The sequence below is a fragment of the Pogoniulus pusillus genome, chromosome 11 (assembly GCF_015220805.1).
Source record: "Pogoniulus pusillus isolate bPogPus1 chromosome 11, bPogPus1.pri, whole genome shotgun sequence".
Classification (NCBI taxonomy): domain Eukaryota; kingdom Metazoa; phylum Chordata; class Aves; order Piciformes; family Lybiidae; genus Pogoniulus; species Pogoniulus pusillus.
In genome coordinates this window covers 288,002-311,085 of record NC_087274.1, presented here as the reverse complement: position 1 = coordinate 311,085, position 23,084 = coordinate 288,002, and the positions used below count along the sequence as shown (strand labels likewise).

The 23,084-nt window shown below is 50.1% G+C and overlaps 1 protein-coding gene across 6 annotated transcripts in view; it reads right to left on the bottom strand.

The window, feature by feature from the left end:
* Positions 1-22,700, bottom strand: part of ABCC3 (ATP binding cassette subfamily C member 3) — a 44,446-nt gene extending 21,746 nt beyond the window's left edge. For 2 of the 6 annotated variants that reach the window (XM_064150467.1, XM_064150468.1), the window contains exons 1-9: positions 22,270-22,608; positions 11,264-11,440; positions 10,277-10,402; positions 9,313-9,450; positions 7,543-7,668; positions 6,761-6,822; positions 5,908-6,039; positions 2,366-2,584; positions 166-343 (exon numbers count right to left, since the gene is read on the bottom strand). In XM_064150467.1, the coding sequence (XP_064006537.1) occupies positions 166-343; positions 2,366-2,584; positions 5,908-6,039; positions 6,761-6,822; positions 7,543-7,668; positions 9,313-9,450; positions 10,277-10,402; positions 11,264-11,440; positions 22,270-22,590 (1,479 nt within the window). In that variant the 5' untranslated portion in view covers positions 22,591-22,608. Of the gene's footprint in view, positions 1-165; positions 344-2,365; positions 2,585-5,907; positions 6,040-6,760; positions 6,823-7,542; positions 7,669-9,312; positions 9,451-10,276; positions 10,403-11,263; positions 11,441-22,269 lie in introns of those variants that run through there. The other 4 variants (XR_010303912.1, XM_064150472.1, XM_064150471.1 and 1 more) reach the window with 4 other exon arrangements.
* Between the last annotated feature and the right edge of the window lie 384 nt (positions 22,701-23,084).

Below are 23,084 nucleotides of genomic sequence, written 5' to 3'. Positions count from 1 at the left end.
TCTGCCAGGTATGCCAGAGGCACTCCTGAGAAGTCACCAGCCCCAGGCCTCCAGTGTGCAGGAGCTGCTCCTCTCCAGCATGCCTGCTCTCCCCCAGGGCCTGCAAGCTGAGCCCACTTGCCTGGCCCTGCACTGTGACCCAGCCGCAAGACGTTCCAGCCTCACCTTGCGGTATATCACTCCGATGATGCCAGCTCTCAGCCTCATCCCAGTAACAAAGCAGTACTGGAAGTGCTGGTGAAGTACAAGTGTCTGCAGCACGGCACAGATGAACATCAAAGCTGCAATCAGAAACCCCCACCAGGCTGGGGCATCCTTGTTCTTGATGAAGCTGATCAAGATGCTGTTTTTCAGAAGATTAGGGAAGGAAAAGGAAACCCAAATAAAAACCATGCAGCGAGTTTAGTGGGACACAACCCAGCTTCTCTTGGCCGTGGCATCCTGCCACTTCCTCTCTCCAACCACTAGCAGCCAGCGGCTCTCCAGGACGCAAATTGAGCCAGGACTTCAGTCAAACAGCACTGCAAGGACACACCAGTAAACCCCAGGCTCTGCCAGTGAGAAAGTCCCTTTGCAAACGAGCCCCGAGCAAATGACACACCCGGAAGGACTCCAGGCTCCCCCGGGAGCCAGTCTTTGAACACAGGGGCCCAGCAGGCAGAACCAGCCTCTTCCTCAAGTCCCTCCCAAGCAGCCCAAGTGCTGCTGCCTGCAGTATCTTCCCACAACAGCCAGATTCAAAGGCATCCTCCTGGAGGGATGCAGAAAGTGTTCCTCACTTTGCTGGTGCCAAAACTGGCTAGACCATCTCTAATTAAAAGCCTTTTCTTGCTGCTCTCCCTGTAGCCCTGCATGCTGCCACATAGCCAGGGCAGAACCATGCTTGGCATCGTCCACTGCCCTCCACAGTCACCTTTGTGACTCCAGATGCTTGCCAGGTGTCAAAATACAGAGGAATGGAGATTTGACTCTATAGTTCAAATAACTAGCACAGGGAAAATACACCTGGAAACCAGAAATCAGGCCCCAAAGCCTTGTGTTAGAAGCGTGAGACTGCTACACCCAGAGGAACCTTCCCTCTGCTCTGCATCTGTCCTTCAGGCTCTAATGGGGCAGCTGCAGGAAAACCTCTTCCTTACTGCCCTGGCACAGCAACCAGCAAACCTCTTAGAACACAAAACTCTCTTGGTGCCAATGGCCAGACGTGGCTTTTCCCCCTTCTGTCACTGCTGGCAGTGCAGGAACTGGGCCTTGAGAAGAGATTGCCCATCATGAGTTTGAGATGTCGCTGAACAGATCCAAACGGAGAAATTCCCAGAATAGCTGAAACTTGCTGTGCCTGCAGGAGGTGGCAGCTGCCTCCCCTTGGCCAGGGGCTGCGGGAAGGTAGGCTGCAAGCTACCGAATGCCACCAGACTGGGCTGGATCCCCCTTTAGCAAACTTCTGCATATGGCACAAGCCACCCACAGATGATCTCAGAGCACAGCTCTGCACCCATGGTGTTTTAAGTGGCACTCATATAGCAGCAGGGGCCACATCCTCCCACGGCCACCCAAAGCCCATGCCTCTCTCATTTGTTAACAGGACTCTGTTTTCCTTCCCTTTAAATCAGAAGTAACTGTCTAATAGAAACGGTGGCATTTCCCCTCTTACTGTTCATGGCTTTCTGGTGAGATTCTCTCTAGGAATAGCATTAACAGAGAAACAACTGTGAAGATCATGCAGGTTCCTTTATGGATAAGGCTGGCAGCTGCCCCCCCAGAGATGGAAGGTGCAGGTGTTCCTCACAGAAGGACAGTTTGAGGACAAACCACTTTTGCCAAGACCTTGATTTTTCTTCTTTCATATGTAAACTCCTGCACCTGTACCTCACACATCCTCTCACTGCTGTGCACAGCTAGGAACACGGAACTCAGCTAAATGGCCCAGAATCTTCCCCAGCTGACAGTGGCAGGGCCACAGCAGCACACACTTGAGCATCACACTCCAGCTGTGTGCCAAGGCATGCTGCAGCCACCAGCAGTGCGTGGGGGTATCAGGTGCAGAGGGCTGAGTGCTGCAGCTTTGCTTCCCTGGCACAAGTAATCCTTTAGAAACAGGAAAAATCACTTTGGATGCTGCTTGGAGCAAAGCTGAGCTGTGATTCAGAACCATCTGCTGCTGGTGAGGGGTTTTGAGGACTGCCTTTCACTGAAGTTTGCCCAGTTCACAGTCCAGTCCACATTAAAGCTCTCCTGTCTGATGCATTGCAGTGGGAAGCTGAGGGAGCAAGCTCACAGCATGGGTGGGGAAAACCATAAACACCCTGTGCCAGAGCCAAGCCTCCACAGGACTGCACAGGGACACCCCACACAGAAAACCAACCTTAGCAGCTGAGGGTTGACAAAGGAAAGCAGATCTTGTATCAGCTTGAAGAAGGAGCCAATGAAGAAGTACGGCCCAAAGGCCCTCAACAAAGCCTTGAGAAAGGAAGGCTTTCTGGTTTGCTTGTTGTCTCTGATCAGAACTTCTGCTTCCTCTGGACCACCACCATCATGATTCAGCACGTGGTTTGGTTTCTTCAGATACATCACCTCGTCTTGCCTAAGGAAATGAAAGAAGCAGTGGCAGACAGGCAAACCAGACTTGTCCTGTGTGCACTGCACTGCGCTGGCATCTAAACTCTGCCCCTGATCAGCAGCAAGGCCTTCGACAAGATCTGATGTGCTCAGGGCTGGGCCACTCCTCTGTGACTACTCCTGCTTCCTTTTCTGCAGTTCTTACGGGGTGTAGTCCACGGGCCAGGAATTCAGCACCATGGGAAGAGAACATGGCCCACAGGAGGACATGAAGGCTCCACTTCCTTTGGCAGAGGACAGGGCTGACCTTCAATCTCCAACTGCTTCTAAAGGACTCTTCCAACATGAGCACAGGCACTAAACCTTCAGCCTTCTCTGATCCCGAGGCTGTGAGCTGGGGAGGCATCTCCTCCATGAGCTGCTGCCTGGCAGCTTTGCTAGCAGCAAATATCAAATTGCTGTTGGCTCCTGGGGGCTATGGGATCAAAAGAACAATTTCCTGAATGTCGGCCAGGAGGGTTACATCCAGGTGCTGCAGAAGGAAATTAGAGTCTGGGGCACGTAAGCCTTGTAAGAAAAGGTGGATGGAAGAGAGATCCTGGCAACAGCAAAGGCTTGCAACAAAGTGTTTGAAAAACCACTGTTAAGTCCTACCAAGTGAGGCTGGATTTATGGATCCTCACAAAGTGTGCAGATTGCTTGGAGCTGCCTGGCTGCAGAATCCAGTAATTCCAACAGCTGTGAACATTCAGAACAATCACTGTGGCTCACAGCCCACAGCCAGAAACTCGTTCACATCCCTCCAGACAGGCCCGTGCAAACCCCAGCCCCTCTGCAGAAAGCTGGAGGGCAGGGGCAGGACCTGAACCAGGTAATCTAGTGTGTCTTTCCCCCAGACAGGGACAAACAGCGTTGCCTTCGTCTTTTCAAAGCTGGCGAGTTTGCGAGCACAGCCTCACTTCTCTGGCGAGGGCGCGAAGAAAGAAGCCTGCTGGCCGCGGCTTGCGCCCCAACGAGCAGCGCAGCGACCCTCGGGGACAGAAGGCACCGGCAGGGTTTGCTGCGGGGGGCGAGGGGAGGTCAGGCCGCAGCAGCACCTGGGGCTGCTCACACCCAGGGCTTTACCAAAGCCTGGCGCCCAGCACTCCTGGCAGAGTAGATGAGTGATGCAATTATCCCATGGGAACGCACAGAGCCCTCTCAGGCGTCTCTAAAACCCAAGGCTAACTCCAAGTGCGCTCTGCTCCGCCCGGCACGGCTCCCGCTGCCTCAGGAGCAGCTGAGCTTCGCAGCGACGTGGGCAAGTAAAGACTTCTGGCGGACAAACAAAGAGAGCAAAAGCCAAGGGGAAAAACCTCTCTGCAGGCTTTACAGTCTCTAGCAACGCCTTAAAGCCGCACTGGTCTCCCGTTACTCGGCAGCAGCAAATAAATGGCTAGCACTGATTTACCAGCAGTCAATAAAACAGCTCAGAAGACAAATGTAAACAAGGGGTTGCAGCTCGCAGCAGAACAGAGATGGGATAACTATAGCACAGAATAAGTGCAAAGCTTTTGCCATGCCACAGTTACAACTGGTTTGGGCTTTTTAAGTTGCTACTGCATACACGGTGAATGTTTTCCATGACACTCTCAACACAGCCACCACTTGACACAGCATTTTCGTGTCACAAAAGCTTGCTCAGAGCAGATATAATGAGTTTAAAAAGAAGTATTTACAAGCAACTATCACTAATGTTGTTTGGCCCGAAGTAAGTGAAAATGCTTGCTTTTAACTGAAGAGTAAGCAGAACCACAAAGCTTTTAGCCAGATGAATCCCACCAGTCTGCAGTGCAGTGCTTTGGTTTTGCTCTTTTTCTCCACCTTAGAACCATCAGCACAGACACCACAAAACTCGACCCAAGTTCAGCACACACCAGAATTTAGGGCTGCACTCTCTGCCAGCTGGCCCCACTTTGGGCGAGTGATTTCCAATGGCTCCCATGACAAAACTCCAGGCACGGTTTCTGATTTCCTAGCAAAAGTTTTCCTGGACCCCAGGCACTCCTGCACAAGAGCTGTGCTCTTGCTGTAGAAAGTCTGAGGAAGGAAGGTTTTTGTCTGTGCAGCAGCAGCGTAGAACCCAGACAATGCACATCATTCCCCACCATAAAAACGGAGACAGGAGGGAACTGAAACCCCAGAGCAAAGCCACCAGGCACACACAAGCAGCTCCAGCAGTCAGGCGGCTGCTGCTAGTGCTGGAAACCTTCCAGATCTTAGCAGTGAAGTGGAACTCTCCACATCTTATTGGGCCTTGCCAAGACCCTTTCAACTCTCTCCTAACATTATCACAGAGCAGGGTCTGTCCAACTTGGCAAGGACACCACACATCAGACGAGAGGAAAGCCTCCACATGGAGAAGGAATTTCCACAGTGAAAGGAAATGGAAGTGCAGGCCTGCTCCTTACTGACACTGCCATTTGAAGCACACTATTGGAGCATCTCTCTGTCTGGAATCGGGAGAAGGAAGCACAGCTGTACAATAGATGACTTCTTCAGATTGGATGGGGGCAGAAGACTCAATAAGGAGGAATCCTCTGCAGCACAGATGTAACTCTGTGAAACATCTGACCCTCACCCCATTTCCAGCAGAGACTACCAGAATTCTGCTGCTAAATCTCTAGGCAACAGGAGCAGGGTCTAAGCTCTCTAACGTGGGATGTCTCTTCCCCTCCCGCCTTTCACATTTTGAGTTTTGTTTCTTTACTGCTGAGAAGTGAAGAGTTGCTCACAGCTAAGAGCCTTAAGGCTAAAAATAGTGCCAGGCCAAGAAACCTGTGATGGGATGATGAGTAACTCCTTCAGGTTTATGGTGCTTTAAAGTTGTTCCCTAACATGTCTAGCAGAGATGCAATTATGGGGTTAGACATCTCCCAGCTCATCAATGAAAGCTGTGAGTTTTCTACAGTCCAACCAGCTCCATCGCTCCTGCTTGCACATCCTCAGCCCTTCTCCACATGGCCAGTGGCTCTACCTGCCCACACAGGCTGTAAGCACCTAGTTAACAAGTGTCTCAGTGGCACACAGGCCCAGAAGGCTCCTGCTGCCTGTGCCTATACACTAAAACAGTTAAATTTGGCTGTTGGTGTGGCGTCAAGTTCAAAGTGCCTACACATCTCTCTGCATGCAGGCACCCTCTGGAATCAGGGCTATGTGACACCCTTCTAAATTACCTCCAGGGGTTCTTACAAGGTGGGCTGAAGAGCTGGATGCCATCTGCACTCAGCTCATTTCCAGGGCTGAGCAGCTTATTGAGATGAGAGGACACAGAGCAGTGTCCTTTGGCAGACCTGTTCATGTACTTACGGTTTGCACTCCGCTTTTTCTTTGTCCCATTCCTCACTTAGCTGTTGCACAATGACTTTGGAAGTATCATCTTCGTTCAGCGACCACAAATCTTTATCTTCAAGGGGTTTCTTGTACCCCAGAACCACCATGCTGCACACAGAGAGAAAAACAGCCCGGTTCATCTTGGACGGCACTACTTGGAGTACTGCTAGTGGCTCTTGGCTAGCAAGGGCGAAACAAAGCTCCCTCTCAGAGGGTGATAATTACACCTCCATGCCACTTTCTTCCTCGTGCTGATGTCTGCAGTTAAGGAAAGGGCCTTACACAGTTTTGACTACACGCACATTACTAAACACACCACTTCAGAGGAAAAAAGAAAAAGACAACAAAATGCATCTGAATGAAAACTGTGAAGCTTTAGGACTGAAAATAACAAAGCCTGTCTGGAGCAGCTGTCAGAGGGGAGCAAATGCAAAAGTCAAGTTCAAGTGAGTTAAAGGACAATCAGAATTACAGTGCCCCGACTGGAAGAGGGATTTCATCAAGGGATACAGACGTCTGGTTGCCAAGAATCTCCACGGGGAAGCAGAACATCGATAGCTCTGGAAGCTTAGACCCACGCAGTAAGCACAGCCACGCTCTGTGCCCTCCTGGCCATGCCACCATCCTAGAGCTACTCTTCGTGGAAGTCTGGTCAGCTCTGAAAGCTGCTTCTAAAGAGGCCATTGCTAGAAGTGCTGACACCACTGCACTGAACAGGCATCCAACACCAACTTAGAGAGGAAAATCCCTGCACTGCTAACCCTGCACACCTATCACAAGCAGAGTTTGGGACTGCCAGCTGCCCAACAGCCAGGAAAGAGAATCTCACCTTGTAAACCACCAAAAGGTCAACCTCGACAGGAAGCCCGATGTAAGCTCTGGACATGGATTCTGTGGTGAAGTTAAGGAGGGGAGAACAAAGTAAAGCAAGACATTTCTCATTCCTTGCTAAGAAACCAGTCTGTTCTGCTCAACTTGGGTGTCTGACGTATGTCATTGTGCACCTACAGCCTAATGAGACGTGGGATGGATTCCTTTTGTGATCCACACCATGCAGAACTTTTTGCCTTTAAAAATGGCTTCCTATTCTCTTTAAATCAAAGTCAGATCTCATTCTATAGCTTCTGAAATGTTCATCTTAAGAAATGAGCTAAACTCCTCTCTCACCTTAACTCAAACATAAATCCACCTACAGAGGCCATCACTTGAAGTGAAGAAGGTTCAGCCGTGGCACTGCTGTGACACCAGCAACACCTTCTGCAATGAAGGGCTTTCTGTGCCTGCTCCCAGCACAGACCTTGGCTGCCACAACAGCCCTGGCAGACTCCAGCTACCTCTACAGCAATGCTAAGTGAGCAGACCACCACCTCCACACAACCCACCCTTGAAGGAATTCACATTGCCCTTCCTTGTTCACAAATGTAATTTAAGCTGCTTCGAAGCAGCAAGCAGAGCTGCTCCCACCACAGTCATTACTGATGGCCCACAGAAAGTCTTCAATCTGCTGCAATCTCAAGGACAATCCAGAGCTGGTTTCAGTCACCAGCTGCTCAGTGGACTGCTCAAAGGATGACAGAGTCTGTAAAATGCAGCCAAAGTGAGAATACTTACAGGGTCCTTGCTAGCAGGAGAAAAAAACGGAGGCCTTTCTTTAAAACAGGAAAGGATCAGCTCAGCGATTATCAAGGCAAAGTAGATGTAAAATGTGGTAAACCTGAACCTTTCATTTACATGGCCCTGCAGGGGAAAGGAAACACAACGAGTGGTTGGGTTTATTGTACTTCCTCACCTCCCAACACTCCCATTCTCAGTTTTATTCAGGTTCTTTTGTCTCTTTCTTTCTTCCTCTACAGCTGAGCACTGCAGAGCAGCTGCCAGCAGGAGATCTCTTACAAAAGTTCGCAGAGGCTCCGCAAAGTGCCTAAGAGCAGGTTTATCTCCAAGCTTTCCGTGAAATGATGTCAAGTGCAAAGTGCTTGCACGTCTCACCGCCTGCCGGCACCCTCTGGAATCAAGGCTACGAGACACCCTTTTAAATCACCTCCAGGGGTTCTCGAAAGCCCACGTCTTAAGCAGAGGAACCGTCAGCCCAGATCAGAGCACATCCATTTGCTTTCGCATCTTGTGCTAACCACGTCCCCAGGAAGCTGCAGAGGAACACTGTTGCACAGCAGCAGTTCCAGCTGCTCCAGGGAGATTTCCTTTCCTACTGAGCCTGCACTCGACTTAAAGCTTCTTGCTGCGAGGACGTGTCCCTTCCACAGCTTTCATGCCCTGCTGAGGCTGCGAATGCTCTCCATGTTCATGTCAAACGCTTAAACCTTAAGTGCAAGAAGAAGAGTATTTGGTCTCCCGCAGCAGCAAGAACAGGAGAAATGCTACCCACAGCTGCTCTAAGGCTCTTCACTCACGATTTTAAGTTGATTAAAGATTCAGACGTTGATAGTCCAATATTTGTACTTATTCACCACCACTACAGTTTTAGAGCTGACTCTAAGTGGTGTTTGAGAGTCTCATCAGGACTGCAGCTGTGCCCTGCAGCTCTGCATAGGCTGCTATCTGAGGTGAATTCGATCTCTGCAGAAATATTTACAACAGCCTGGTGCAGCACACCCCTTGCTAAGCAGGCACCAAAGGGGCAAGTATACGCCAAAGACTCCCAAAAAGGAACCAGCACCAATTTCGATGAGCAGCAATCACCTTCATATTTCTCAAACACTCTTTTCACTCTCAGCTGTTGATGGTCTAATCACTGCAGCAATCTGCTTTACCCTACTTAATGGGACTGGACTCTATGAAGAACACAACTTTCTCCCTGTGGCAGAACCTGCTATGTCAGCAAATAGGAATCACAAGAGCCCAAGTTTCTTTCCTCTTCCTCCAACTTTCTGTCACCTATTTACAGCCAGGGTTGGAGTCCCAAATGCTGTCCTCGGCACATCAGGCACCCACTGAAGAGAACCAATGGAGCTGCATGTTGGGGCTAAACTGCCCACATGGAAAAGGAACACTGCACATCAAAATGTGTCAGCTCCGACCCAGCCCAATACGAACACAGTAGGGGAAGAAGGCTGCACAAGGGAAAGAAAAAAAGAGGAGAAAGACAGACGTCTGCTCTGACACATCTGCACAGTGCTGGTGCAGTCCTCAGGTTTCCAGTATAGCCTTGGGCTAAGCAAAATCTGCTTTCTCACATTGCATGAGAAATCCCAGTTCCCTTCAGGTGACACACGGCTGAGTCAAGGCAGCTGAACCAAACCCCTTTGTCTCTGGCAAAGGCTGGGCTCAGCTCTCGCTCCCAGCTGGGTGATTCACTCCCTTCTCAGAGACCTTGCTGCTACCTTTCCTGCTCTCCAGGTGCTAGTAAGGACAACAGCTTACCTTTGCTGCTGTAGTCATGATCTTAGAGCGGAAAGGCACCACAGCACAGAGCACAGACAGGAACCAGAAGATGATGAGCACGCCAGAGGACTGAACTCCCCTCAGCCTTTCATGCTGAATAAGGAATGTAGCTAACAGCTGTAAAAGAAACATAGGGGTGCATGAACACAAACTCCATCCCTCTACTGCCCTTCTTCATGCTCTCACTTGGCAGATCTTGGAGCTCTCATCAGCAACAGGACCTGTCCAAAACAAGGTCCCACCATAGCTCACAGAGGACAGTGGCAAAACCTCCTTTATGTATAATTTGATTAAATAACTTAGTTTCGCTGTTTTCAGAGCCTCACCTCCAGAATTCAGTCTTTAAACCAGACTTTGTACCTGGGGCTAGACACAGTCAAGTACTAGCCACAACCATTCTAAAGGAATGTAAGAGCTGTCATTGCTCCAGTCCAGGTGGACCATCACAACTTGTCCAGCAAACAAGAGTTTAAAAAATCTGACCAAGGGAATTCCAAACATAATGGACAAATTTTACTGCTTCATTTTTTGTACAAGAGTCCCAAAGGAAATTTGGTTTCTGTTTAATGGAAGAGCCAGCAGTGTTTGCAAGGCCCAGTACAACGCCAAACAATGCACAAGCCAAGCACTATCTTATCTCCCTCTGTAAGCAGTCATCCAAATTCTCTCCACACCTGGATCACAAGCCTGGAGAAAGAGATGGGAACAAGGTGGGAGGCAGAACAATGTCTCCATTAGAGAGATTTTACTTTACATAGCAGAATCTACCTGAGAGAGGTCTGCAGCTGCAGCCTTTGGGTAAGCAAAACTGGCATCATTAACACAAGTACTGACAGCCAGTTGAGAGTATGAATAAGGCAGCAGACGCAAAGGAGCCCTTTACCTCCCTCATGTAAGGCAGAGTTGCTCTCACTGGCCAGAGTGAAGAGAAACTGCTACCAACCAGAGTGATGCCAACGACCAGCGGAGTCACGAAGCGGACAGGCGCAGGTGCTCTGTTCTGCAGGAGCTCGTGGAAGGCATAGAAGAGATCTGCCCAGCTCACGCACCACAGAAGGACACCCAGCAGCTGAGAGGAGACAAACACAAACAGCATCTGGTAAACTCATCTCCAGAGGCAGTCAGAGGCCAGCAAAGCTGCCAGGATTCAGACTGCAGCGAGACAAAGCTGTGCAAATGGAGCAGCACTGCTCGGCTGCAGCCAGGCCAGCAGCACTGTCCCCTACCCTCACACCCAGGGCCCCATCTCAGCTGCTCCCTGAGGGCTTTGCATGCACAGCCAGCAGCAAGACTCATGAATATGTGGGCATTTGCCCATAGTATTCAGTTTTGTTTGAAGTCCCAGGCAGTCTGCAGGTTAAAGGCAGGCATGCCCTGCAGCAGGAGCCTGGAACTGGTCCCAGGAGCAGCCCCAGTTCTCCCATGGCCAGTGGAAAGTGACTTGCTTGCTTTCCTTACTGGCCATTCCTAAACCAGCTCTCTCTTAAGCACAAGATGCAGATGAGCTCACACAGCTATTGGGTAGGGAGAGTGGCTTAAAAAATACCTTTTTGTGTTCACCTTCACAGCAAGATGAAATTCTCACTAGGCTCACCTGAAGGTTTTGGCGCTGTAGCTCTCAATGGTTTAAAGCTAAGGGTGAAGCAGCATAGTTTTGGCTTAGCAAAGGGGTGAGCTCTCTTCTGCAGAGCAATCAACTCTCTCCCTACCCACCGAGGTGGCTGTGGGAAGGATGTCCTGAGAGGTGAGCAATCCTTTGGTAAGCTTCGCCAGAACTTTGTCCTTTCGCTGCCGTTCTTCAGCAAGTTCTTCAGCTCCCCGCAAATCAGAGGGAACTTCATTTCAACTCTGCTGCAGCACTTGCCTAAACACTGACCTCATGCTAAAGACCTCCAGAGCTACTGGCAGAGCACTGCAAAGAGATCCTTACCGTCTTGAACCTGCTCAACACAGACAGCACAATGTACCCTCGCCTGTGGTGCTTCAGGTAGAGAAGGTAGAAGGGTAGAGCACTCCACAGGTAAATGCTGGGGATCCATGCCAGGATGGTGTTCTGGAAACACGGAGTCAGGTCTGGATTATCAGTGTACACAGAAAGGTTTGAGTCCTAGAAAAGAGAGGAGCCATTTATTAACAGAGAGGCAAAAGTGCTGCAAACTGCAACAGCTGCTTGAAGGAGCTGTGTCCAAATTCTGCTGGAGCTAGCAAATTGCCTTGGTACAAGCTCTCCAGAAATACCCATCCCAGCTACTCCCAGTCCATCTGCTACAGCAAAAGGTACAGCTGGCAATACTGGCCAAAGCCTGGACAGTCTTCTGCCCTCCTGTACCTCAGATTTGGACACCAGACTTGTAGCAGGCAAATCCTCTGTGTTTGTGTCCCTGCAGAGGCTCTGTTGCAGCTGCTGGTCCCACGGCATTCCTCAGGCCCTCCCTGCCTGGAGTGCAAAGGCTAAACAAAACTCCTCAGGAAAAACCCTCAACCCGAGAGCTCATCCAGCAAGAACGTCCAATACTGGAAAAAATGATCAGATTCAGATCAACCTTGTGCTGACCTGGGGGAAACCCCTTCCTTTGTGACTAGAGGTTTGTCCTTCTCGCTCACTGCCTCCACTCTAATCGTTCTCTCTTGCAGACAAAGGTGAAAGGAAGGCATTGTCCATGAAAGTAGGCATGGGGAGGCTCTTGCAAGCAGTGGAAGCAACACTTTCCATCTGTGACCTTGGACACCACAGCTCACAGGCGGCTTGTGCCCAAAGATAAACGTTTCAGTACTCACTGCACACTGAGGGGAACCTGGGTTTAATCAAACCTGCTGGAAATTCACAACTTGCATTTTGCCTCCTGAGGAGTTACCGCAAATGTGGTCCCTAAATACTTGCAGGAAAGATAACCTTACTTTCTGCACTCTGGTTAACAAGCTGATGCTGTGACTGAGTTATCTGTGGTTCAAACATGCCTCATCTCTGTGCCTGAACCACTTACTTGTACCTCATTATTTTGGGGTAGGAGCTCCCAGCAGAAGCTGTTTTGGTTAATCTGAGCCACTTCTCCCCACCTCTGGAAAAGGAACAACCAGCCAGTCTGAGCATTCTTCAGTATTCCCACCCCTGCTTTAGTTCCCCAATACAAAAGACATTCATGCTGAGGGCAATGGTTGATGTAAGGAGAGCCACAACCTGACTACAACCTTCCCATCCTGGTGCTGATCTTTTGGAAGGGGCAGAAGGGATGTCTGTCACTGCCTCAGTCCACACCCATACCCAGGAGCTCAAAGCCTTGGCAGGCTGCTGAACTGTGACAAGGTTGTCACTCAGTACTTCAGCTCTGGCACAAATTAAACCCCTGGCAGTGGTGAGGGGTGGCATAATCCACTAGCTGTGCACCTGAACTGAGCCCTTTGCTGTGCAGTTAGTGCCTCTCTAGTCAAGGAGTAATTCCTTTCGAGGCCTGGGGAATAAGAACATTCCCATTTACCTAGACAGGTTTGTCCAGACCTAGGGAAAACCTGAGCCACACACCAGCACCACAGAGGCCATTAGACTGCAATTGAAGTACAAGATCAAACCCAAACAAACTGTGGCCTCACATTCCAGCTATTTCTGCCTGCTTCTGCAGCAAGCAGGACTCTGGCTCCAGAAGGGAAGATGATGTTTCAAGAGCATCCACGTTTGAATCACCACCAAAACACTCCAGCATCTCGAACAACATAAGGTCTCCTAGCAGCTACCCTGCCTGAGGCAGGAGATGCCCTCTAGAAGCTTGGGCCTGAGAAGCCCTTTAGTTGTGAAGCAGGAGCTGACCTACTAACACTTATTCCACAAGACTCTAATTTCCCCTCTAAATTACAGGCGGTTTAGCAATGGCTTGAGCATGGTTGCAACTGTGTTCCTTTGGCTTATTGGCAAAAATCCTGGAAAGAGGAAAGCTGGGCATACAATAAAACAAAGATTCTGTTTAAGAGAAAAGTTATTGGGGAGAGGGGAGAGAGGGGAGAAAGCAGCACTCTTAATTTAAACCTTTCCTTAAGAGCAAAATGTCCAGAAGTGGCTTTCTGTCTGACAGCCACTTAGAAGCTGCCCCAGATGTCCATTAACTGCAGAGCGAACACAGGCTGCCTATTGTATCCAAGGCACAGACTGGGGCTGCCAAACCACTTAAAGGTTTTCATTAACTCTTATTTAAACAAGGCAAAGGACTTGCATTTCTGAGCACAAAACTGCAGCTGGCCAGAAAGCAAAAATTCTGTCCAAAAAGAAACAAAGCTGAAAGCAGATTTTGAGATTCGACTGAATTATCCCTGAGAATAAAAGCAGAACCTTTCCAAAATCACATCAAATGCAAGCTGCAGCACCCAACCAAGACCAGCAAGAGTCTGCAGCTCGCGTGGCACATGGGAAACCAAGGTGGTGGCTGAAGGAGAACCTCAACTCCAAAGCAACAGACCTCACTAATGACTATCTTGGGAATGGTTTCCCAAGTTCAACTCCATCCTGGATCAGACAATCAAGAAGTCCTGAAGCAGGTCTGTTTCTGTAAAAAGTCTCCCTTTGAATAAGTTGGTGTTTTCTGAGAGCCAATCTCTTCCCATCCTCCAGCACAGTGAGAGGGTCCCTGGTAGGAGAAGGTGCTCGAGACATCGCAGCTGTGCAATTCCATGCACAGCACTTGCTGTGCCTGAGAGTGACCTGCAGTGGTCTGATGCTGCTGTGCCATGCAGCAGGGCTCTGCTGTGAAGTTTTGCTGCTACTTTTTGAATCTGGGAGTCTGAAAATTGTGTTTGTTAGCACATTTTTCACCAGGCTGGATCTGCTGCCACAGAGCTGGGTTTGTACATACCACGCTGGCAGCATACATGTTGACATCCCATCCACTCCAGACCTAAACTACTCATTTTGAGTCAGGATATGACATGAAGACTCAGTGCACTCGATGGTGACCAAGCCACAGCTGTTGAACATTGGTAAACACCCTTCCAAACAGCAGTGAACTTGCAGAACTCCACCCGTGAGAACAAACACAAGAGGCAACAGCCAGAGTGACACACCAGCCCTTTGACTCCTGTCTTCAAGGCTTTGCCTTTCAATGTTCTGAACTCTGACCTGGTAAGCCGAGCAGGCTGGAGTGCTTCTCGTGTCCCACTTGGATGGATGATGAAAACGTCTGCCTTGGGCTGCCTGGGTTTGAGGGTTTCCTTTGGACTTGCTACAGAAACGCTGACGGTGGAGGGCACAAATGTCCCACAGCTCTATGCTGCCCCGAGAGCTGCTCACCTCCCTCTCTGCATCACACCTCTGTCTCAGGGTCCCCTTCAAGGAAGCCCACAGAAAGCACTCTGCAGGCAGCTCTGTGACCCTGAATCAGGGTAAGCATCATCTGGCATCCCAGAAGAGGAAACACTCAGCAGCACAAGTTGAGAAGGGTCACTTCCAGCACGTCCATCACAGCTCACAGCTGCCAGCTCACTGCCCAGGAGGCTAAGGGCAGTAACCTCTGACCTCTTCTTGATCCAGCCTCACACTGCTTAGGGGCACTCTGGGCTGCCTCTCCTATGGCCCCCTGCAAGGACAAACACAGCAGTGGGTTTCCCTGTTTCTGCCCAGCGTGAGGATGGCTGATGGGGAACATGCCTAATCTGAGCCATCTCAGCTCTTTCCAGCTGACAGAAATTGGGTTGATTCAAGAATCTTAATGAGTGCAGCTCATTTAAGAAGAGGTAGAAACAACTGCAGATGAGGTGGGCTCTGCTCTACTTTCTCCCCTTCCCACCTTGACTCCCATTTGAATCCAGCCCTTGCAGCTGGGCTGCTGTACAGTAACAATAAAAGGGACTGCACCAAAAACTATCATCAGTGCTGCTCTGCCACTCGGCTGCTGGCACCTACAAGTTGCCTGCAGTGATGATAAGGTTGCAGTACCTGGTGAAGGCAGGGCACAGAGGTGATGGCCATCCCAAGCACTACCCTTCAACTGCAGGGACACTGATTAGGGGAGCACCAAGTCAAACACAGCAACAGGCTAGAGGGCAGCCAGAGGCTCCAGGTGCTGCTGAGCTTTAATGCCAGGTTCATCACCCAGAACTCACCCAGGTGAGCTCAGAGTTCATTTGCACAAACCACACTCTCTCAGGCCACAGGCCTGTTTTTTTCAGTCACTTTTGCTCAGCAAAAGGGTGAAATCCACAGCCTGGCCCTTAGCCATGGCAGTAGCTTCAGAGAGAAAAGGAGCTTGCAAAGCACCACTCTGGGTATGCCCAACGGGAAACAACTGCTCCTTTGCCCCCGCAGCTTCTCAGCCATTCTTTCTTCTCTTGTTCTTAAGACAAAGGCTGGCCTGCAAGTGCTGGGATGCCAGAATGTTCAGAGATAAGGAAAAGATGGCATCAGGTGACCACAGAATAGGAACACACCAGAGAAAGCAGAGCAAATGCAGAACTCTCCTAGCTGGGTTACCCCAAATCAGTTTCATGGACAGCTTCTGTCCAATACAGACTAAGCAATGTAAACATAAACTTAAAACTCAATTTCTGACACCCCACATCCCCCATTTCTCATAGAATCACCTTCAGCTATGGTCTGTACAAACACCCTCAGCTGAATGTGCCCAGCCAGTCCTGCTCTGAAGTGCCTCACAAGGAGGATTTCTTCTTACTTTCTTTTAATTGCAGAAGTGTCAAATATATTCTCAGAGAGAAGAAAATAAATTATTACTTCTGGAACTAAATCACTTTGACATCTCAAACACCTCCCATTACATAGTCTTCCTTCCCTCACTCTGCTCTAGCTCACAGCTCTGTGGCAGGGATTAACAAAGCTCCACTTTAAGGAGCTTCACGTGGGACTCAGCTTTCGCTTCAGTTACATCTCTCCAGGAGACACACTTTACAGTATTCCTAAGTCCCAGACACGACATCTGCCACCTGTGCTCTCAAGCTACAATGATCCAAGCTGTGACAAGGGAGGAACAGTTCTGCTGAAAGCTGGACCTTGAGTCTTGCTGCAGAGAAGTCTCCCTGTGGAGCTTTAATCCTCCGTTACAGCAAGGTGGGTCCGTGCATCTGCTCCATATCACAGCATCCTCACATTTTACTGTCCCTTCCCCAGGAAACACAGGGAAGTGAGGGACAAGCAGGCTTTTGTGTCTCTATCTTTGTGAACCAGCTCTCACAAAGCCACAGTGTACCCGGGCAGAAAAAGATTCTTCTCCCCTAGTTTTGTTTGGTTTTTTTCCCTAGAAATCCTTTTTCCTGGAATTCTGGAATTGCAGGCTGGAATTCTAGATGGGACTCAGCCATGCTGGTCAGATGCTGGCCATGATAGGCTTATCATCTGCCTCCCCTCCTGAAAGGAGGCTGTAGCCAGGTGGGGTCGGTCTCCTCTGCCAGGCACCCATGGACAGAACAAGAGGACACAGCCTTGAGCTGTGCCGGGACAGGTTCAGGCTGGATGCTAGGAAGAAGTTCTTCACAGCACGAGTGATTGGCATTGGAATGGGCTGCCCAGAGAGGTGGAGTCACCATCCCTGGAGGTGTTTAAGAGGAGACTGGATGAGACACTTAGTGCCGTGGGTTAGTTAATTAGAAGGGTCAGGTGACAGGTTGGACTCAATGATGTCTTTTCCAACCTGGTTAACTCTATGATTCTCCTGCCCTGAGGACTGCACTGTTCCTCTGACATGTCAGTGTGCTGGCCTGAAGGACATGGCAGTGGCTGCTCCCCTTGGAACAATCCCATTCATGGTTTCTGCTGGAGTGGATGGCACTGTCCTGAGCTTCAACAGCTGGCAGTGTCACTGAAGACTCCATAGATCACTGAGAGTGGCAGCTGTCACTGGTGCTGGTGAAAGGCCTGGAACACAAACCCTATGAGGAGAGGCTGAGGGAGCTGGGGTTGTTTAGCCTGGCGAAGTCTCAGGGGTGACCTCATTGCTGTCTACAACTACCTGAAGGGAGGCTGTAGCCAGGTGGGGGGTGGCCTCTTCTCCCAGGCAACCACCAATAGAACAAGGGGACACAGTCTCAAGTGCTGGGGGAAGTATAGGCTGGATGCTAGGAGGAAGTTCTTGCCAGAGAGAGTGATTGCCATTGGAATGGGCTGCCCAGGGAGGTGGTGGAGTCACCATCCCTGGAGGTGTTCAAGAAAAGCCTGGATGGGGCACTTAGTGCCATGATCTAGTTGACTGGATCGGGCTGGGGGATAGGTTGGACTGGATGACCTTGGAGGTCTCTTCCAACCAGGTTGATTCTATGATTCTAAGTCCCAGATGAAGGTTTTTTTTCCCCAAGGAGATTCAGAGTCTGTTACACCACTTACCATGGAGCATTAGCCAGGGCCCAATGACAGATATTCATACTGCTCTCGACATTAGGATATGAGGCCCAAATCCTTTAGCAGTAGCTTCCATGCAACTCGAGAAGCTTGAAACCTTGAAGATGGTGAGCTTGAGTACTTCTTTGTGTCTGAGCTAGAAATCTAGCTCAAACAGCCACAACTGCTTTCAAGCACAGGGTGTTACCAACACAGCTACCCTTTGAGTGAGCACGACTTAATAGATCTGATGCCTGAAGAGACATTAAAGTTACCTATTTTGATCTCCTCCCTAGCATGAGACTGAACACAGATACCTGACGGCTCGTGAAGAGAACTGCAGAACTGGAACTCAGATACCTGAGGCTGGATGCAGCTGAAGATGCTGTGGAGATCTCTGCCGTGTCCAGATTGTCTGTAAACACTGAACATTGTGTCTGTCACGCAGGGCAGGAGGGAAGCCAACAAGTAAAGAGGCAGTGCCCTCTCGATGCAGAACACCCTACTACCACCTTTTGCTTCACTCTTCCTCTACTTGGACTAATTCAACTGAAACAAAGTGGAATAAATGAAATGCGATGCTTTATTATTAATTTAGGGGCAAACCACATAAACTGGGGTGGGTGTGTACATGTTACCAGAGGCACATCATCCTCTTCCTTGGCACAAACACTTCTTCCTTAGTACAGCTATCCTAAGCCATTCTGAGCGACAGAAAGTTCAGCATGGCACATGAAGAAGCAAAAGGGGAAATTATGCAGAGGGCAGACTAGTGGCACTTGGCACCTGCAGAGCAGGAAGCTGCATTCCCAGGGGGCAGCATGACTTTTAGCCTACATCTACCAACGCTTCACAGCATGACTCAAGGTGAAGGATTATCCACAGCGTAAAGAGCTAAAGGTATTGTACAACACAATCTGAAAGCCAAGGCTGGGGTGCTGTTTACTTTTGAGAGTTGCTGCAACTTCCTGCTGAATTACTTAATAGCCTCTGGATGAAGGAGCCAGCACTTCACATGGGACAGGGGGGAAATAAAAAGACATACATCAGCATGTGAAGACACAGAATAGGCAAGGAAACTGAGCTCTGTCAGCTAAGCAGGGTGGAAAGGAGCATGCCCAGATCTCATCCATAACTGACCAGGCTGTGATCCCTTTGAAGCAGTTTATCATTTGTCCTCCCTGCTTCCTATTTATTGTTGTCAAAAAAGAAACACCAACACCAAACCCAAAGCTGGTGCTCAAGCCTGGCACTATCTGTAGGTTAATGTCTTCACACTCATCACCCCAGCAGCACCCACCTCCTGCAGGCCACCAGACATTCTATCCTCACAGCAGCCAGGGTGCCACTTCTTCCCCATCATCTGAGCCCCAGCAAGGCCACGGGTCCTCACGCTGGCACAGAATTTGGGCTTCTGAGCTCCCGTTGTTTGGTCACTGGACCTAAACACTTCTGTAGCAAATGCTCCCTAGGAGATCACTTTCCTAGCGATCCCTAGGAGATCCACTCCCAGAGGAACCGCTCATGCTTCACTGCGGTGGCAGCCAGCCACAGAAAAGCACTAACTCACCTGCATCTGCTCCTCAGGTAGAGAGCTTGTGGGTCACACTACTTAGCACACCTGTCCAGCACATTTGTGCTCACATAGCAAATATGTGACACAGCAAACAGGAGGTAATTATGTGCAGTAGTAACACACCCAAGGCCTGCCCTGCGTGGGTAGGCACCGGCACCTTCATCTCCTGTGAAAGGTGCTGGGCATGGGAACACTGCTCGCAGATAGCAACAGTTAGCTTCCCAACTGGAGCAGACAGCTCAGATAAAGAGATTCCTCAGACTGCATTGGGAAGAATAATGTGCTGGTTGTTCTTTTCTGTGGGCGCTAGTGACTTGCTGATTCCACGTCCAACAGGTAGAGCGGCCGCTAGAAGCCAGAAGCTCTGCATTTCTAGTGCGAGCTGCAGAGTCTCCTCTAATTTCTCACATCTGAAATGGGTTGAACAGGAAATTATTTTGCCCCTGCACAAACAGAAAATCCCAGTCTGTCAATATTTACAGCAGAATTCCTCACTCTGCATCAGGGCAAAGAGTTGAAACCTTAACACTTTTGATAAGCCAAAAAAAGTCCAAGATAAACCAGTGTTCTGCTCCAGATGATATATTTCAATGTAAACATTCTCAGAAATGAATTCTGAATGGTTTTGTTTGGATTCTGACCTCCTCCCCACAGAAAAGTATTCAATTGCTTTAAACTCCAAACCAAAGAACTGTTTAGATTGGAACAGCACCTCTCCTTGCACTCTAAACAGCACTAAAACAGACACCTGAATGTCACTCAGCTTCCAAAAATATCTAGAGTTCAACAAAACATGGGGAAAGACTCAGCAGCTCCATAAGTGAATGTCAACATTGCTCCACAGCTTATCAGGCTCTGGATCTGAATTGGGAGGCTACACATCAGTGGATTACACAGAGGCCAGGAGCTGCTTCTCACCTTGTTCTCCCCTCCTGAGCATGTGGCAGCATGAGAAACCCACATTTCCATGGACACACTGCAAAAAGATGCTTCTACCTGTGGGGTTTTACAGCACACCAGATTTGCACAGCACATCACTTCAGAGTGACTGTCGTCTAGGTGGTCATCACTTAAAATCTCTCACTAGGTCAGTTCACTGCACACACTCCTGCCAGCAGAGGAAATACCAGAGGTAAGGTAGTCACTGATACCCATCTGCTGGCCATGGGGTCCCATGTTCCATTTCACAGAGCTATTGAGCACGGTTTTAAACCCAACTAAGCAGATGGAAGGTCTACTCTTACGAAGCACTTTGCTTCAGTTTGAGGAACCCTGCTCATCTCTTTTTATTCAATCTTTTATTCTTTAATAGTATTTTATGTTGGGATGTGAAGATGTGACAATTACACACAAAAAAGTGCCTGGAGAGCCCTGTGACTTGTGCCTGACATTGTCCCTGACAGACTGGGGCAGCAATCACATTCCTCTGCCAGTCCAAACTTTGACTTTTCAGAGCAATCAGCGTTGCTCACACCTGAGCTATTACTTGGAGCAAGGCTGAAGCAGCACCTTTTAAATATAGTTTATGCTTTGTTGAACACGTTTAGACTACATAATTTATGGAGTAAATAAATGCTCATTAATTCAGATCTCTTCCTTGGATTACCTTTACACTACTTCTTGCAAATCTAGTTTTGAAAATCCTTGGCAATACTAAAACCAGGAGGCACCATATGAGTGCAGTAAAGAGCAGAGCACCACAAAGAGTATAAACAGTGCTGCATGAATTGCAGAATGATGCTTTTACCTCATGCTTAGAGCCAGCAAAACCACCTGAACATTTTACATTAACCTATCCACAAGCTCTTACCAAAAGCTTTGGCCATGCAGAGCAGTTGCTACACAAGCCTCCCCTGGGAAGCTAGGACATGCCTCTGGAAGCAATCAATACCCTGGTGAGCAGTGTTGATCTGTTTGTGCCTGTTCCCGTTCTGTAAGAGTTTAGTGTGGAAAGAAGACGTGAAAATACGTGTTTGAGCAGGCTCACCTGCCAACTGTGAGCATGCAAAGTGCTGGGAAATAAAACCTGAAACTGAACAAAGAAATGGAACCAAGGGGCTTAGGAGCCTGATTCCTCTTTTTAAAAGTACTGTTAGGGCAGGTTTTGAAAATTAATTAGTCCTCTGAAGATGACTGGATGACCTTGGAGGTCTCTTCCAACCTGGCTGATTCTGTGATTAAGCCCTCACAGCCAGCTGCTTGTGTTGTCCTTTAACAGCTTTCCAGCATTGACTCATCTTCAGATGTTCCTTTTCATTCCCGCTCATCTTTGATACCACCCCCCTGAGCTAAATCAACAGAAGAGAAAGGGACGTGCAAAGGCTGATTTCGTGGAGGGAGGTTCCGGATTCACCAAACATGCTCAGCTCCTCACGGCTTGGTGAGGTCCGAGGTAACTCCTGCACCGCGCAGAGAGAGGCTGCAGCCGGGGAGACACTGCCCGAGCCCGTGTGACGGCGCTGGCACACCCGCCCGTCAGAGCGGGCAGCGGCGGCCGCTTCCCCACCTTCTCCTGTTCCAGCACTGCAGTTTCCCAAAGGGCTGTCAGCTCCAAACACTAACAGCAGTCCCTGCTATCCTCAGAGGCTCGCCCGCGCCCCTCGCTGCCATAGTCCCATCCCTCGTTAGCAGCAACAAAGCACGGAACTAAGGCTGCACTCCGCTACTCCTCAGAGTGATCCTGAAGAGCAGCAGCCAGGCTCAAATGGGACCTCTCCGAAGGCACCTGCCGAGTTCATCACTATGAGGTCCAGGACTAGGACTGAAAGAGCCACCCCAGCTCCGTCCGTGGCATGGGGTCTGGCGAGGCCCTGCCCTGGTCTGTCTGATGAGTCGCAGACAGACGCCGCCGGCCCTGCCCCAGCTCCGGCCGGGGCTCGGCAGCCTCCGGAAGATGCAGCCCGGCCGCTCGGGCCCTCGGCAGCCTGCACACGGTTCCCTGACCGGGGAATCTGCGAGCAAAACGGGGCACGGCCCCGCTTCCCCCAGCCCCTCCGCACCCCCCTCCCCAATCCGCTTCCGCCTCTGCGGGAGGCGGCGCGGCCGCGGTGCTCACCCAGAAGCGGGACCCGCAGAAAGCCTCCATAGCCTCGGAGTCTCCTCCAGACCCACACTGGGCACCGGACGGGGGAACCCGGCTCTTTTCCTTCTGGGCGGGCCCGGCGCGGCCCGTCCCGCCTTCCCCACCAGCGGCGGGAGGTGCCAGAGCCGCCGCCCCGCTGCCCCCGGGACGCTGCAGCGAGGGCCCTGCTTTTGGAGGGGTCATCGGTGGTCCTCGTACGCGAGCGATGAGCAGGCTGAGGGACTGCGGGCTGGGACATCTGCTGGTTTGGGAGACCACGTCCACCCATCCGGACCACCTGGGAGACGCTCTCATCTCCCAATGGGTGGTGAGAGGTGCGGTCGCCTCATCAAATTAACGAGGCTCACCTCCCTCACCATTCCATCTGCATCCTCGTCCTTCCCGCTGACCGCTTCCACTGCAGATGCGATCGAACCAGTGGCAGGGATCTATCGGCAAAAGCTTTCAGTTGTTAAACGCCACATACATGTGTAACTAGCAGATTCTGTAGTGCAGCACCTTGGACACACTCGAGATTTCACCTCCCCGTGATGCTGAATCGCTGTTTGCTTTCCTCTTGGACAGGACTTCTACAACATTATCGATCTTCCAGCACCTGCTCTTTACCCACCCACTTGCTGTAGCACCTGCTTCAGTAACACTGCTGCACGCGAAGCAGCCTCCTGCTGATACAGGGAAAATCAAGGACTGCTGGCAAAAAGGTCTCACAGACCAGATGCTCATTTTGAGGGTGTCTGTGACAAACTGTAAAGTACCAAACTCTGTAGAGATGTTTCTTTGTGGTAATC